This window comes from Stegostoma tigrinum, chromosome 9 (assembly GCF_030684315.1).
Source record: "Stegostoma tigrinum isolate sSteTig4 chromosome 9, sSteTig4.hap1, whole genome shotgun sequence".
Classification (NCBI taxonomy): domain Eukaryota; kingdom Metazoa; phylum Chordata; class Chondrichthyes; order Orectolobiformes; family Stegostomatidae; genus Stegostoma; species Stegostoma tigrinum.
In genome coordinates, this window is record NC_081362.1 from 21,504,533 (window position 1) to 21,520,405 (window position 15,873).

At 38.9% G+C, this 15,873-nt stretch overlaps 1 protein-coding gene and 1 long non-coding RNA gene across 13 annotated transcripts in view; one reads left to right on the forward strand and one right to left on the reverse strand.

Moving 5' to 3' along the window:
• Positions 1 to 15,873, forward strand: part of map4k3a (mitogen-activated protein kinase kinase kinase kinase 3a) — a 229,454-nt gene that overhangs the window by 206,206 nt on the left and 7,375 nt on the right. For 9 of the 12 annotated variants that reach the window (XM_048536080.2, XM_059648405.1, XM_059648404.1 and 6 more), the window contains 6 exons: positions 199 to 316; positions 10,126 to 10,184; positions 11,567 to 11,670; positions 12,377 to 12,548; positions 13,484 to 13,501; positions 13,860 to 13,928. In XM_048536080.2, the coding sequence (XP_048392037.1) occupies positions 199 to 316; positions 10,126 to 10,184; positions 11,567 to 11,670; positions 12,377 to 12,548; positions 13,484 to 13,501; positions 13,860 to 13,928 (540 nt within the window). The remainder of the gene's footprint in view (positions 1 to 198; positions 317 to 10,125; positions 10,185 to 11,566; positions 11,671 to 12,376; positions 12,549 to 13,483; positions 13,502 to 13,859; positions 13,929 to 15,873) is intronic. The other 3 variants (XM_048536081.2, XM_048536084.2, XM_048536087.2) reach the window with 1 other exon arrangement.
• LOC125454851 (uncharacterized) overlaps positions 4,333 to 15,873 on the reverse strand; it is a 98,108-nt gene continuing 86,567 nt past the window's right edge. The window contains exon 5 of the long non-coding RNA XR_009446128.1: positions 4,333 to 6,037. This is a non-coding gene — a long non-coding RNA (uncharacterized LOC125454851). The remainder of the gene's footprint in view (positions 6,038 to 15,873) is intronic.

Below are 15,873 nucleotides of genomic sequence, written 5' to 3' on the forward strand. Positions count from 1 at the left end.
AAAAACCCACCTACACCGCCACATAACAATTGACCATCACAAGGGTCAATGAGTAAATGGAATTAATTCAAAAATAAATATACAAACCAAGAATTCCTTAGAAAGCAATGTCTAGTTATCAGATGAAATGAGTGGATGATATTTGATTTTCACGTCATATAGTATGCCTGAACAGTGTTTTCTTTTACTTTTTTTTAGGAAAAGCTTCCCAATTGTACTCTCACAATTTGCTGGGTCTTTTTGAGTATGCCAGACAAATGCAAAAATTGCCTGTATCTATTCCTGCATATAGGCTTCCTGACAGAATACTTCCAAGGTAAGAGAAAATTCTTTCATACCCAGAGTTATGGGTACAGTCAGAAATTGAAATACTGAAATAAACTGCAGTGATATAAAATGCAACTGAAATAAAATACAAATCTATGTATGTAGTTGAGCTATTCAATAGCTTCAGTGTTATATGTTTTTTTAAATTGTGAAATCAAAGTTGTTGGAATAATGGTGCAGGATATTTTGGGAATTACAATTGGTTAAATTGGATCTTTTCTAAGCAGTCAAGTAGACACACATGAATAATAAAAATAAGACATTTACTTGTGGGAGCTCTGGGTAACTGCCTGTGCCTGAAGCAAGATTATAGAAACACACGCTCCAGTTTCTCACTTTTCCAGAAAAAAGTATGAGTACACCCATACAGAGTTTAAGATTTATCACTCCACCTGGATCCCACCTTTGCCAAAACCAACTTGTTTAGATCGTGAGGTCACTTCATTATCCTACCCAACCAGCAAAGCTATGTGAATTCCTGTGTTACATTCTAATCCGTACAAAAGTGCATCACCAAGGTTAAATAAAAAGGAAAAGAAGTCTTACAGGTAAAGAAGTAGTGACGGAGTGAGGTCAGAATTGGAGTTTGCACATCATAAGAGGAAGGACAAACTGTGGGAGTGCCAATGAGTTTCACAATTTTGAGATGTTTTCTTTCACAATGATGTAGGTCAGAGGAAATGTTTACTTGAATGCATTTGCAGTTTTAAGGGAAATGAGAGGAAAGTTTAAATCATAACAATAAAATAGAAGAGGCATGGTTAAAGCTGCATATAACAGATGTGTTTGCATCATTGTATGCGCTCGCGGACTGGTAGAATATGGATTTCAATCCAGAGTCGCCAGTTACGTTGTTTTAATTTACTCATCGGACATCAGTGTTACCGGCTGGCTTGCATTTATTGTCCATCCCTAGTAAAATGTCCACAATCACTAGATGGAAGCCAGGTATAACCGAGTTGTTGTCGTGGATATCTTTAACTTCCCCAATAATGACTGGGACTCACTTTGAGCAGAGAGGCTTAGACAGGGCAGAATTTGTAAAGTGCACCCAAGAGGATTTCTTGAAACAGTATGTGGACAGTCCGACTAGAGGAGGTGCCATTTTAAACTAATTGGTTAATGAGCCTAGCCAGGTGACTGACCTTTCAGTGGGAAAGCGCTCTGAAAACTGAGATTGCAGCTCCTTAAGTTTTAAGCTAGCTATAAATTAGGATAAGTCAGGACCTTGTGGGAAAGTACTAAATGAGAAAGGGCAAGCTGTCAGTGCTATGCAGGAGCAAGGGAATATTAAGTGGAAGGAGCTGTTATGAGACAAGTCCACATTTGACACATGGGAATTACTTAAAGATCTGCTGATCAGAGTTCAGGACCGGCGTTTCCAGCAAGGAAGAAAGACAAGAGTGGCAAGGTACGGGACCCTTGGATAATGAGGGAGTCTGGAAGGTTGGCAGAGATGGGAACCCTCAAAACATTTAAGATTTAGCAAAACTTTGTATCATTATCATTAGTGACCGGGCTGACCTCACTGCGAGGGACCCATGTACTGCTGTGCGGCCCTGTGCCAGGTGATGAAAGAACTGACTAGGAACGTCTATCAGTCTACCTGTTGTATACGCATTTGCCAATGTATTGATAGGAATGATCTTGTGAATGAATGAACTCATCTTCACACTGAGGTATACTCTCCATTGCATTGCCTTGCACAATCACTGTGCCAAATGGACTAGATTCAGAACAGATCTCATAACTCAAAGCTGAGCAACCTCCAACCAAAAACAGCCCAATCAGGAGCATGTCTATCAAGTAACTATTTAAACCAATCATTGTGGATGTCGTGTCGTTATGAGGATAACTTCGTTGAATTGGTAACCAAGACTTGGCTTCACTTTCTTCCAAGGTTCAAGGGACACAACTTGCACCACTGAAAGACATTTCCCACTTTTCTGAATGGGTTATTATTATTCATTCAGTGGGTGTGGTTTCACTGTCTGGGCAAACATTTATTGCCTTAAGGACAGCTGGGGTTCAACTGCATTGCTGTGCATCTGGAGTCAAACTGAGTCAGGATGTCAGATTTCCATCCTTAGGGTCATTGCTGAACCAGGTGTTTTTGTTTTAAGACAGTTAACATAGTGGTTACAAGGTCACTCTTTATCCCAGATTCAAACCCAAAGCCCTAGAGTTCTGGATGGCCAGTTAGGTGACATTACCACCACACAACACTCTCTCCTTATTGGTGGCCGTTGGTGCTGGTGTTTCTGTTGCTGGGACGAGCTCCCCACATTTGATTTGAGGATTAGTTTCTGGTGGAATAGTTCCCAGACAGTGACAAGCTGACCTCGTGCTCAGGAGAAGATACAGATGAAAATCAGTGGAATGGCATGAGGAGTGGTTGGCTCAGAGGCTGTTGGAAGCATAGTGATGTACGGCACAAAAACAGACCCTTTGGTCTAATTTTTCCATGTTGACCAAGATATCCTAAATTAATCAAGTCCCATTTGCCAGCATTTGGCCCATATCCCTCTCAACCCTTCCTATTTGTACACCCATCCAGATGTCTTTTAAATATTTCAATTGTACCAGCATCCACCACTTCCTCTGGCAGTTCAGTCCATACATGCACCACCCTCTGCTTGAAAAAGTTGCCCCTTAAGTCCCTTTGAAAAATCTTACCCCTCTTACTTTTAAACCCTCTAGATTTGGACTCCCCCACCCTGGGGAAAAGACCTTGGGTTATTTACCCTATCCGTGTCCCTCGTGATTTTATAAACCTCTACAAGGTCACCCCTCACCCTCTGCTCCAGGGAAAATAGGCTTTTCATCCTTTGCCTGTAGCTGAAACCCTCCAACCCTGGCAACATCCTTGCAAGTCTTTTCTGAACCCTTTCAAGTTTCACAACATCCCTCCTTCAGCAGGGAGACCAGAATTGAACATAGTACTCCAAAAGTGGCCTAACCAATGTCCTGCAGAGCAGCAACATGACCTCCGAACTCCTATACTCAATGCACTGACCAATAAAGGCAAGCATACAAAACACCGCCTTTGCAATCCTATCTACCTGCAACTCCATTTTCAAGGAGCTGTGAACCTGGGGTCCAAGGTCCCTTTGTTCAGCACCACTCCCCAGGACCTTACCATTTAGTGAATAAATCTTGCCCTGATCTGCCTTTCAAAAATGCAGCACCTCTCACTTATCTAAATTAAACTCCATCTGCCACTTCTCAGCCCATTGGCCCATCTGATCAAGGTCCCTTTGTAACTCTGAGATAACCTTCTTCCCTGTCTGTTGCACCTCCAATTTTAGTGTCATTTGCAAATTTATTAACCATACCTCCTAAGTTTATAGTGGGTGGATTCACCAGACACCACTTAAACCTCAAGGGGTTGTCTTCATTCACTTGATGTACAGACTGAAAGAAAACTAAGCATTTATTTCTCATCCCTAGTTGTCCCTTGAGAAGATTGTGGTGAGTTGCTGCCTTGAACTGCTGCAGTCTTTGCATTGTAGGTAATATATAATGCTGTTAGAAAGGGAATTCCAGGATTTTGACTCAGTGACACTGAAGGAATGGTAATATATTTCCAAATCAAGGTGGTGAGTGACTTAGAGAAGAACTTGCAAGGGTGGTGTTCCCACATATTTGATGCCCTTGTCCTTCTAGATGGAAGTGGTCATAGGTTTATAAAGTGCAGTCTGAGGAACTTTGACAGGGTTTTGCAGTGCATATTGTACACTGTAGACCATTGCCATTGTGTGTGTCAGTGATGAATGGAATGTGTTGCGACCCCAGCTGATGTTATTACTGGACAATTCAGACCCCAGACTGAAAGCTGGTTTGATAATTCGTATTTTGTTGTTCCTTAGTTTGAAGCAGGTAGCCTTTCACAAATGTAAAGTCGCAAAATTGTAGCTCCAGATTTAGCAATTTATAGCAAAGAAAAAAATGAAGATAGAATATACCAAACTATTTACATTGTTTAAAGATTTTGTAACCCCAACAAAACATAGTCTCAGTTATCCCAAAAAAAACCTTTAAAGTCCTCACACCAGAGAGAAATCTCTTCCTGTTAATACATTTAGGGCTTCATTTTACAATAGTTTAAATATCTGGTCTCAAGAATCTGACAATCTTTTTGGAGCCTTCATGTAACTGAGCTTAAACTTTCTCAGCTTTAACTAGCCCTTTTGCAGTTTTATCTTCTGGCCTGGAACCTTTTGACTGACGTTGTCTATATGGACTTCAGCAAGGCATTCGACAAGGTTCTGCATAGTAGACTGGTTAGCATGGTTAGATCATGTGCAATCCAAGGAGAGCTATCCAATTGGAGACAAAATTGGCTTGAAGATAGGAGACAAAGAATGGTGGTAGGGGGTTGTTTTTTGAACAGGAGGCCTGTGACCAGTGATGTGCTGTGAGGATCAGTGTGGGTCCACTACTTTTTGTCATTTTATGTAAATGATTTGGATGTGATTATAGGAGGTATGGTGAGGAAGTTTGCAGATGAGGGCAACACTTTCATGCAGAAGGTGATGCGCATATGGAACAAACTACCAAAGGAGGTGATGGAGGTGGGTACAATTACAACATTTTAAAAAGTATCTGCTTGGGCACATGCATGGCAGATGAAGTATAATGTGGATAAACGAGTGGTTATCCACTTCAGTAGCAAAAAGAGGAAAGCAAATTATTGTCTCAAAGGAAATAGATCATCAAAGGGGGAACGTGCAGTGTTTGTACACTAGTCACTGAAAGTAAACATGCAGATGATAAAAAAGACAAATAGTTTGTCAGCCTTTATAGAGAGAGAATTCAAGTCCAGGAGCAGGGATGTCTTACTGCAATTATGCACGTCCTTAGTGAGGCCACAGTGGAGTATTGTGTGGAGTTTTGACCTCCTTATCTGAGGAGGAGTGTTCTGGCATTGGAGGGAGTGCAATGAAAGTTCTCCAGACTGATTCCTGGGGTAGCAGGACTGATGTATGAGGAGAGACTATAATCACTGGAGTTTAGAAGAATGAGTTGTGTTCTTTGTATAAAATTATAACAAATCTAGACAGGATAAACGCCAGAACAATGTTCCCAGTGACTAGGGAGTCCACAACGAGGTCACAGTTTAAGGATATGGAGTAAGCCGTTTAGGACTGAGATGAGAAATTTCTTCACCCAGACAATGGGAATGTGTGAGATTCTTTGCCACAGAAAGCAGTTGAGATCTAAACATTGAATAATTTTATAATTCCAAGAAGCATTTAGAGATAGTTCTTAGAGCAAAAGGGATCAAAGGATATGAAGAAAAAATTGGAACTGGGTAATGGATTAGATGATCAGATGTGATCGTATTGAGTAGAGGGGTAGGCTCAAAAGGCCAAATGGTCTGCTCTTCCTATTGTTTGTGTTTCCCTTACCTGAAATATTTTAGAATATAATTGACTAGAAATATATCCATATCTTGGACAGCGTACTTTGTGAAGCAAAATAGACTGGCTACAGAAGGATAAATTGATGGATTTGCAAACAGTATATGCTTCTCAACTGCAGCCACTAAGTCTACAGTGTATTCAAGAAGAGGTCATATGACCCAGTTTGAATATATTAAAGCTATTGGATTTTAACACAGCCAGAGGGAGAACTTATAACAAAAACTGAAGAACTGCAGGTGCTGGAAATCACATCAAATCAGAAAACTCGGCAGGTCTGGCAGCATCTGTGGAGAAAAATCAGAGATTTGGGTTCAGTGACTCAGAAAGAACTTGCCTGGAAATTCAGCCTTTGCCCCCTCTCTAAAATACAGTCCATCTCCAAGCTATGAGAGATGAGAATTCACAAGAAGTTCTCATCGTTGCATGTCAAGTCTCCCTAAAATAATAAAGTTCTCCTAAAAACTAATTTAGTATCTACATCACTGTCTCCAGGAAAGTCAGCTACAAGTAAACCAGAAAGGCTCCGCTGTCTAGTTCATGTGTAAAATGGCTTTGGCTATAGACAAAAGTTTGAATACTACACAAATAGTTTTTATTTTCCTGAGAGTAAAATACTGTTAAAATAACATTTGCTGGGTTTACTTTTACTTTTTCTCCAAGCTTGAAGACTGTGTTTGTTATTTTTCAAGAAGGGTAATTGTATGTTTAAATCTTTGTTACCAATTTTTATCTCTTTGCAGTGTTTTTGCAATTAACTGGTTTATCATTTGTTATATAGAAACTTGACTGACTTATGTCTGATAATGAGCCACTTATAGTCTGACATAAATATAATTGGCAGTATCATGTCTTTCTCTCTCTAAATTTGAACTTTGTTATGACCAGTGAAGGAGTCGGACAAGGAATGAATCCGTTCACCCTTCCTAACTGGCTTGTAACAGTGGTCCCTATGGGTTTTTAAGAAAATTTGTAGCTTGGGTTGTGGATGAGGTTTTAGACATGCTCCCCAAGTCGGTGAGTTTGGTTGCAAACGTTACATCACCCTGCTAGGTAACATTGTCAGTGTGCCTCGGCTGAAGCATTGGTGTTCTGTCCTCAGTTTGCCAGGGGTGTTGCAATTACTCTCAGTTCTCTTTCTCAGTGGTTTGTACACCAGGGTCTAATTCAATATGTTTGATGCAGTTCCAGTTGGAATACCAGGCCTCCAGGAATTCCCTGGCATGTCTCTGTTTGGCTTGTGCGATTATGGATGTGTTGCCCTGCGCCCCCCCCCCCCCCCCGTTGAATTCATGTGCTTCATTATCCATGTATAGTGAGTCAAGTGAGAATTGGTTAGTTGGCGTTCATGTACCCATTGTTTTGGCGTTCTACCATATGCCCAGGAAGAGTGGGTCGGTTGTCGTTCTCTTTCGTGAATTTTATCCTGGTAAGGATGACATTTGCGTGTCACTGGGTTTCTTCTAGTTTTGTGCGTTTAATAATCACAGAGGTATCATCTACATATTGGATCCAAAGTTTGGGTTGTATACTGGGGAGCACTGTTTGTTCTAACCTTTGTGTTACTGCTTCTGCAATCAGCCCTGATTTGGGGATCCCACTTGTGTTCCGTTGATTTGTTTGTGTATGCTGTCATTGAAAGTGAAGTGGGTTGTGAGGTGTAGATCTAGTAGTTTCATGATGGTGTCCTTATTGAAGATGGTGGTGTCCTACTTGATTCATCCAGTAGTGTGGTAATTGTTTCTTTGGGTAGGTTGATGTTTATGAATGTAAATAGTGCTGTTACGTCGAAGTATATATCATTATCTCATCCTCTTCTTTCCTCATGACCTTGATGATGATCAAGAATTCTTGGGATGCATGGATGGAGTGGGTAGTGTTATCCGCTAAGTATTTCAATGTCTGTTTTAGTTCTTTGGCAGGTCTGTATATTGGTGTGCCTGGCAGTGAGACAGCAGGTCTGAGGACCCCAATGTCTCCGGAGTTGTGTAATTTCTTCAGAGTCATTTTAGTCCGGTCCCTTAACTGTGGTGTCAGGTCTTTCGCCTTCTGTTGGTAGGTATCGGTATTTGCTAGTGGTGCGTTAGCTTTCTCAGTGTCTCGGGCTCTACTGAGGATTACTGTCATCCTTTGTCCGCTGGTAAGATTACAGTGTTTCTGTCTTTCTTGAGTCTTTCTAGGGCTTTCCTGTCTTCTGTGTTGAATGTGTTTGACTTTCCTTTTTTGCTCAGAATTGGGACTGTCGTATGTCTGAGGGTCTGTTGTACTACTTCTGTGTGTCTGTTGTTCTTTAGTATTGATTCCTGGACGTAATGGTAGAACGCAAAAACAACAGGGAACTCAGACTAGCATATATGGAAAGACCACACATACAAACTCGATACTCAAGTAACCACCTCAATGTCCACAGATGGAGCTGTATCAGGAGAGGATTTAAACAAGCCAGAACACGTTACCAGCAACCTAGAACTATGCAAAGTATGTGGACACCAACTAGCCTCCGAGAGACATGACCAATTCCCACTTGACTCACTACACACTGACACTGAGGGACACGAATTTGACTGGGACAACACGTCCGTAATTGCACAAGCCAAACAGAGACATGCCAGGGAATTCCTGGAGGCCTGGTGTTCCAACCGGAACTCCATCAACAAACACATTGAATTAGACCCTATGTACAAACCACTGAGAAACGGAATCGGAAGTAATACCGACCACCCCAGCAAACCAAGGCACATAAATAACAAGTGGGACTAAAAACTGACACTTCACTGGAGGTGCACTGATGATTTTACCTAGCAGGGTGACGAAACATTTGCAACCAAACCTACTGGATCAGTGAGCATGTCTGCAACCTGATCCTTGTCGGTTTCCCTGGGGAACAACATGGTATACCTTTCTCCAGTCTGTAAAATAACTGCCTGTATTTTTCAGACCTTCAGTGTTTGAAGCCCTGAGGTTTCTGCCTCTGTCATAATAACAAAATATCTCATCAGTGCCACAAATGACATCCTGTATAACTTTGACAAAAATAAACCATCTCCCCATGTCATTCTGAACCTGTCTAAGAGTTTTTGACACAGCTGAACATATCAACCTCTCCAACCTCTCTTACTGCTAGAATTGCACTTTCCTGGCTCTGTTCTCATTATAACTGGTCTGTGGACGAGAGTCTGCAACTAATTCAATTCCAATGGGATATTCCCAGATGGTTATGCTCCTTGGTTGGGAGGAATAGGCTGTTTCCCCTTCTTTACTCTCCCTCCCTTGGTTGGCAACAACAAAGTTTTTTTCAAAAGAATCCTTTCCCTTATGGCTACATTTTCCCAGCCAAATAAATTTGTGTTTTTTTAAATGAGCCAATTTAACCAGGCTTTCCTGAGTCAAAAAAGAGAGAGTTTGTTAGTTACTAAAATGTGAGAAAAGATAATAAAATAAGGACACATTCATGCAGATTAGCTGAAAAGTGTTTGTCCAGCTTCAACAGTGGCTATGCTGATGACTCTTTTTTACAGCAGATACTTTATTTCCTGTTAGCTGCACAGGCAGCAGTGTTCTTGGTGAAATTTTTCAATTGTGCCCCTCTAGACCACTTTTTAGAGCAATGGAATTTGAACCACATACTAGCATGCCAGCTCACTAGGTCACGGAGACAAGGGATTGGAGATTTTTAATCTCCTTTTGTTGTGTACTCTTGTCTTTTGCTTAGAATTAGGTTTTGTTCCAACTCGTATCATGTCTGCTGTCTGGGACACAACCCTCAGGAGATCACCGTTCAGTTCATTCCTTTCTTTGAAGCGTTACTGTCTGAAGCTCCCTCAATACTAAGGGATTTTACACAGCCATTGAGTTTACACCTTGGCCAGCTCTCAGATTTTGTCTTTCTTTTAAAAGTACTCATTGTTAAAATATTGTAAAAGTTTAAAATAGCCAAATGTAATTCAGAATTGTGATCTGTTTTCATGACATTCTTGTCTGTCTAATTCTGGCCAGAGTGTCACTTGTAATTGGTCTCTTCCAACTTCTGCAGCACTAGCTCTCTAGTTCCCATTCTGAGAATCTGTCATTGGCCCTTCCTGCTTCTCATCCACATGTTGTGCCTCGGAGCATCATCTACAAGCACTGCGTTTGTTTTCACTGGCCAAGTTGGCCTCACTACTATGGCCCCCAACACCTTCACTCTTTCCAAATTATCGGATAGCTTATCCTACAATCAGTACTGCATGACCAATTATTGCACCTTGTACTTGTTATCAATCTAAGTTGATCTCTGACTTGATGATCTGCTAACAGCTTGGAACTATTATTAATTATGAATGTACACCATAAAGATTGAATTAAATGGCAACTGATTGTTAAATTTATTTTCTAGGAAATTTGCTGTATCTACAAAAATTCCAGATACAAAAGGCTGCCAAAAATGTTGTGTAGGTAAGGAAATATTTTGATTATCTCCATATAGTTTTGGTCTTAGTCAAGTTGAGAACAAGAATGTGAAAGTTAAGAGCTGAGGTAGACCGTACAGTCCTTCAGGGCTGTACCACCATTCAGTGATCTTGTCCGTGAACTCCGCTTTGCAGCCCAATCCCTATTATTTCTTTCCATCTTGTGATCTCAGTACCATTTGAGGTAGAGAATTCCAAAAAATCACAATTACCCAACAAAAATAACTATTTTTAATAGCACTTGCGATGTAATAAAACATCTGCGGGTTTTCCAGAGTGAATGATGCCAAGCCACATAATGTCAGACAACCAAAAGCTTCGTCAAGGGTAGCTTTTAAAGGGCTAAGGCAACTGGAGGCAAACCTGAAGAGATTAAAATTGGGGTTGCTCAAGAAGAAAATTTGGAGGAATGCAGGTATTTTGAAGAGTTGAAGTTGGGACAGGCCAGACCATGGGAGGGTTTGAAAGCTTTTAAGAATTTAAAAATCAAGATATTGTTTGACGAGAACTCAGTGAGCATGGGGTGATCGATGAATGGCATTTAGTTCAGTTTAAGTCATAGGGACCAGAGCTTTGGACGATCATCAGTTTACCTCTTATTCCACCACAGGAAACTAGCCACGAGTCAGTTGCTGGGAATGAGGGAACAAATTTTGGAACAAGAATAAAATTAATCACTTCAATCTTTCAGATGTTTAATTGGTGAAAATTTATGCTCATTCGGTACTGAATGTTGGAAAAGCAACTTGGTTATTGAGCAACAGTAGAGTCGAGAGCAACAGTAGTCAAGTTGACTGTTATCATCATACATCTGTAAACTCATCTTTTGGATGATAAGCATGTAGTTGATAATTAGGAGGGGCCCAGCATCAATCCTTGGAAGACACCAGTGGTAGCAGTGCCGGACCCCACAGCACAAATGCAAGTAGTTCTTCAGCAGTGATTGGGTAGGTAAAATATTCTAGGCAGTCCTGTTTAGCAAGACAACAATGCAGAGGAAGCTGGAGTGATTGACTCTTTGAGGCTGCAGATAAGCTGAGATGGAGAGAAAGGAAAGTTACCTTTGTCACAATCATATAGGTTGTCATTTTTGATTTTGATAAGAGCTGTTTTGGCACTTTGGCACAGGTGAAAACCTGATTGGAGAGATTCAAATGAGGAGTTTCAAGGGGAAAAAATAGGATCAGATCTAGAGATGATTACTGGATGTTCCAGTACTTTGGAGAGAAAATAAAGTTGGAACAGTCATTTTCTATCTCAAATCTATCTGGATTTAACTTTATTTTCCTGCTAGGTATCCCGTAATTAATTGCATTCCTCTTCAGTACTGACTGGAAAACATACTAAGTTGCTTATTGTTTGTTACAGTAAGAAATCCTTACACAGGACACAAATACCTTTGCGGTGCATTACAATCCAGCATCGTCCTGTTGGAATGGGTTGAGCAAATGCAAAAGTTTATGTTAATCAAAGTAAGTGAAACATTTGCGAATGATGTTCAGTCCAAAGCCTGAAATGTGGCTTTACTTTTTCTTGTAAAATGAAAGGGTAGTAGCAGAGCTTATTCAGCATGTTTGAATTTAGCTGCAACATTCGCAGTTCAGCAATCCTCTGGCTTTAACCTTTGGCATTAAATTACTATGCTAGTTTACACGATTGTTTGTAAAATTCATTCTATTATTTGTTTACATTTACCCAATTGTCTTATGCATCGTGGCCTAGTCAACCTAACGATAGTTGGGAAATGTCTAATGATTTATTATTGATCTAAATTTTTAGAAAATTTTGTCCAGGGAAAACATGATGTAAGGCTGAGGGGTAGTGGGAAAGAGTTGGATGGATGTTTTTACTGGTGTGAGATATGCACACTTCCTCATCTATAATTCATATCTGCACAATCAACATTTGTAATTTAAATTGAGGGTATGAAAATCTGTTTCTTTATAGATCTTGCCTTGAACCGTTCTCCCCAAAATCCCCAAACTTGGTTTGTTTTTTCTTGTCTTTATTTTAGGAAATTCAGATTTATTTACCAGAGACCTAGTTTGTTTAGTTTATAAGTATAAATAGGACATTATTTTAAATAATAGTTTAAATTAATTATCTGAAATGAGGGATTTATATTTGGCACACCCAGGCAATGTAATATAAAGCATGTATCTTCTGTTTTTGTCCTAGCATGTTGACTTTCCTCTGCCAAATCCATTGAAAGTCTTTGAACTGCTCGTGGTTCCAGAGCAAGAATATCCCCTGTTATGTGTTGCTGTTAGTAAAGGAACAGAACTTAACCAAGTAGTACGATTTGAAACTGTTAATCCAAATTCTACTTCATGTTGGTTTACTGAAACAGGTATGTCAGTTCTCATTTAATACAGATAAACATAATGGCAAATGATTTTTATTTACTGGAGTTTATTTGGAATGGTTTGCAAATATATTGTCAGTTACCATAACATTTTGCATATTATGTGAAGAAAATGTAAGTCAAACAACCATGGTAAAACAGATTTGTTTTAAGTTTTTTTGAACAAAGTAACATTAGATTAGCAGTGACCTGGTTCCAATTTGTCCACTATTGCTCTTGATAGGAGAGATATGTATAGCTTTTTTCTTTTCTGGATGTGTGAGGAGGAGAAAGAAGGGAGCAGCAATGAAAATTAGGATAAAAATCTCTCTGATGTTTTGTTGTTTGCAATATTTTTCCTATTTCTTCGTTTATATTTACAGCACAGTCTATGTAGCCTTTATTAGCTAAGTAAAGGTGACTAAGGAGACATTTTCCACACAGTACGTTTGGTGTGGTCAGGAGAAACTGATAAAGATCAGATTTGAACAAGACAGCATCTTCTTTCTCTACAGTCTTGTATAACTGCACTTCTGACTTAGTCTTGTTCCACGATTTTAAAAATGGATTGGTGCACAAAGTTTGTCGTTACTTCCTCATGATGCAGTGAAAAGAGGTAGTTTGCTTTGCAACAGCCCACATGTGGCGCAGTTATTATCAACATTTAGCTCGAGGATGCTGTAATATGATATTTAAGTAGTTACTTTCACTTTTTGAAGATGCACGTTTATTTTGCATTATCATCCAAGCAAATGCACTATGTAACACCATGTTGCTTTTACCATCCATAAGCAATTGGAAATTTCTTGAATATGATGCTTCCTGTACTGTATGGACCCCCACAACTCAATTGTGGAAGGAAATTGAGGATAGATTAGTTTGTGATTTGTGGGATTAGATGCGTATTCTGCAACTTTGCTTCATTTCTTGTCTTCCTCCAGATCAGTTGAGAGGCAAATGTGAGTATTACTGAAACCTGTTTAAAAGGTTCAGGTTTTTAATTTTAAGTTTATTTGTACTGCATGTATTAGTTCACATCAATTATTTAGTCTGGCATTTAGAAAATTAACGTTACAATTTCTTTGTGTTCAAGTTGAAAGGAAACATAGAGATATCTGTTCACCTTGTCAGAATAGAGCTGCCTTTAATCACCACTGCTCACTCATGAGAAAAATATGAATTTAAAAAGTCCTTGCAAAGCCTGAGCAATTTCCACTGGGTCATTGTCTCTGGTCTGTTTCACAGAAAAAGTAAATGTTTAGACAAAAGCTGTAAATATGCGGCAGATGAGTAATGCTGTTTTCTCACTTGTTACAGATATGCCACAGGCAAATGTAATCCATGTCACCCAGCTAGAAAGAGATACAATAATAGTCTGCATGGATCGTAAGTTTTTTAAAAAAATCATTTTTTAAAACAGTACCATATCGAAAAATATATTCTATAATTAGCTTTTTATTACATGTAGATATTTGAGTGAATTGGTGCTGTAGTTCTTTCAGGAGCTGGCACAGATATAAATAACAGAATAGATTCCTTCTGTGGTTAAGTGATAAACTATTAGTACCCAGTGCGAGCATCAATCAAGCATTTCTGGAAAAAATAAAGCTTTTTTTCTCCTTCACATGATATGCCTTCAAATTAACCTTCATATCAGTGTGTTTATTTTTGTGTTTTCAATTATTGTTTTTTTGTTTTTAATGGCCCTTCTAAGCAAAATTAATAATTTTAGTACCAGTTTGTTCTGAGTTGTAGCCAGCATTGTGATTGCGCTGCTGATCCAACCTATTAGAAAATGATTTGGGATTACCTCATGTCATTTCATCCAGGACAGTTCACCTTAGTGAGGTTTTGATTCAGTTAGCCCAAGTTAGCATCCAACCCATGCCTTAGAAATGAAAGGGCAGAGCTCAAAACTAGTGTACAGCATCTGAATTTTTTTTCTCCCTTTCGCATTGTAGATTTTGATTTTTGGAAAAAAAAATGCAATATCATACTTTCGGGTTCCTTTCCTGAGTGATATAGTAAAAGGGGATTTTTTTCAAATAGTTAAGTGTTATACTCTTGAAGATTCCAAGTCCGCACTTCTAGTGAGAGCTTTATTTCAGTTAACCACATTCCATAAACTCTGACCCCATGGATTACTTACTCCCCACATGTATTCCATCAATTCACACCAAATTAATTTGTTTACATTTTATTCTATTTAGTAATTTTATTTAATTTAGTTAACCTTAAATTAATATGTGCATCACTTATTCCCTTGATCCAATAGTTTTGGAAAATGTGCAACATGGATTTAACCTTCTAGTTATTTATGTGGTCAAGCAGCATTCATTTAACTGCATCTGTGTCACAAAAAAATAATGGCTAGTAAAAAAATCTTTTGATTATTATGAATTTATTAAAGATACTGTTTATTAGAAGGTATTCTGTACTGGGCAATTACAAGCCTCCAGTTGTAATTAAATAATGTGAACCCATCGTTGTCTGCAACCCATCAGGGAGATTTTATTCTGAAGCTGTGTATTCTGCACAGGCTCAAACAAACTTGCAAACTTGTCTGATGACCTGCCAGTGTCATGTGACTGATGTCTTAAAGGGTCACTGCCCCAAACACCAATTACAATACATGATAGAAGCACTCTCAATCCGGGGTTTTCTGCTCAAGCTATTATCTACTGAAAAAGCTTGTTTGTGTGATCTAAGGCCATAGATGACTGTTCATTTTAAAAACAAAACAATCAAAATTTCCCCATACCAAAAGAAGATTCACCTCCTCTTCACTTGAGGCATCATTAAAAGTAGATAGAATTTCCAGTGCTAATTTGGACCCTGTTTAATTTAATCCACATGGATTTATAGAAGACCTGGTAAAATGGAGCAAGAATTATCTAAGTCATTTTAAGGTAGGTTAGCTCAGCTGATTTACCTGAGATGTATTTTTAATAGGTAATCACTTTGATACAATTGGTTCAGTTAGAATATGAGAGTATAGCTTCATCTATACACCATGCTTATTGAAACATGGATTAAAACTAATTTTACACGTAATTTTTGTCACAAAGATGACTTAAGGTGAAAAATATTCACACTTGCCTAACAAATTCTACTAGACCTACTTAAATAATATTTTGACAATGCATATTTTAAGTAAAATGTATACTAATTGATAGGTGATATGCCTATTTCAGTAAACAGTTCATGATTAGTTAATTGGCAAGAATAATATTTTTTCACATATATTTGGAATACTTCAAGGAACTGTTTTGATACTCCACCTTTAGAAATGTACCAAAATGGCACCATTCAATTACTTATTTGTTTCTCT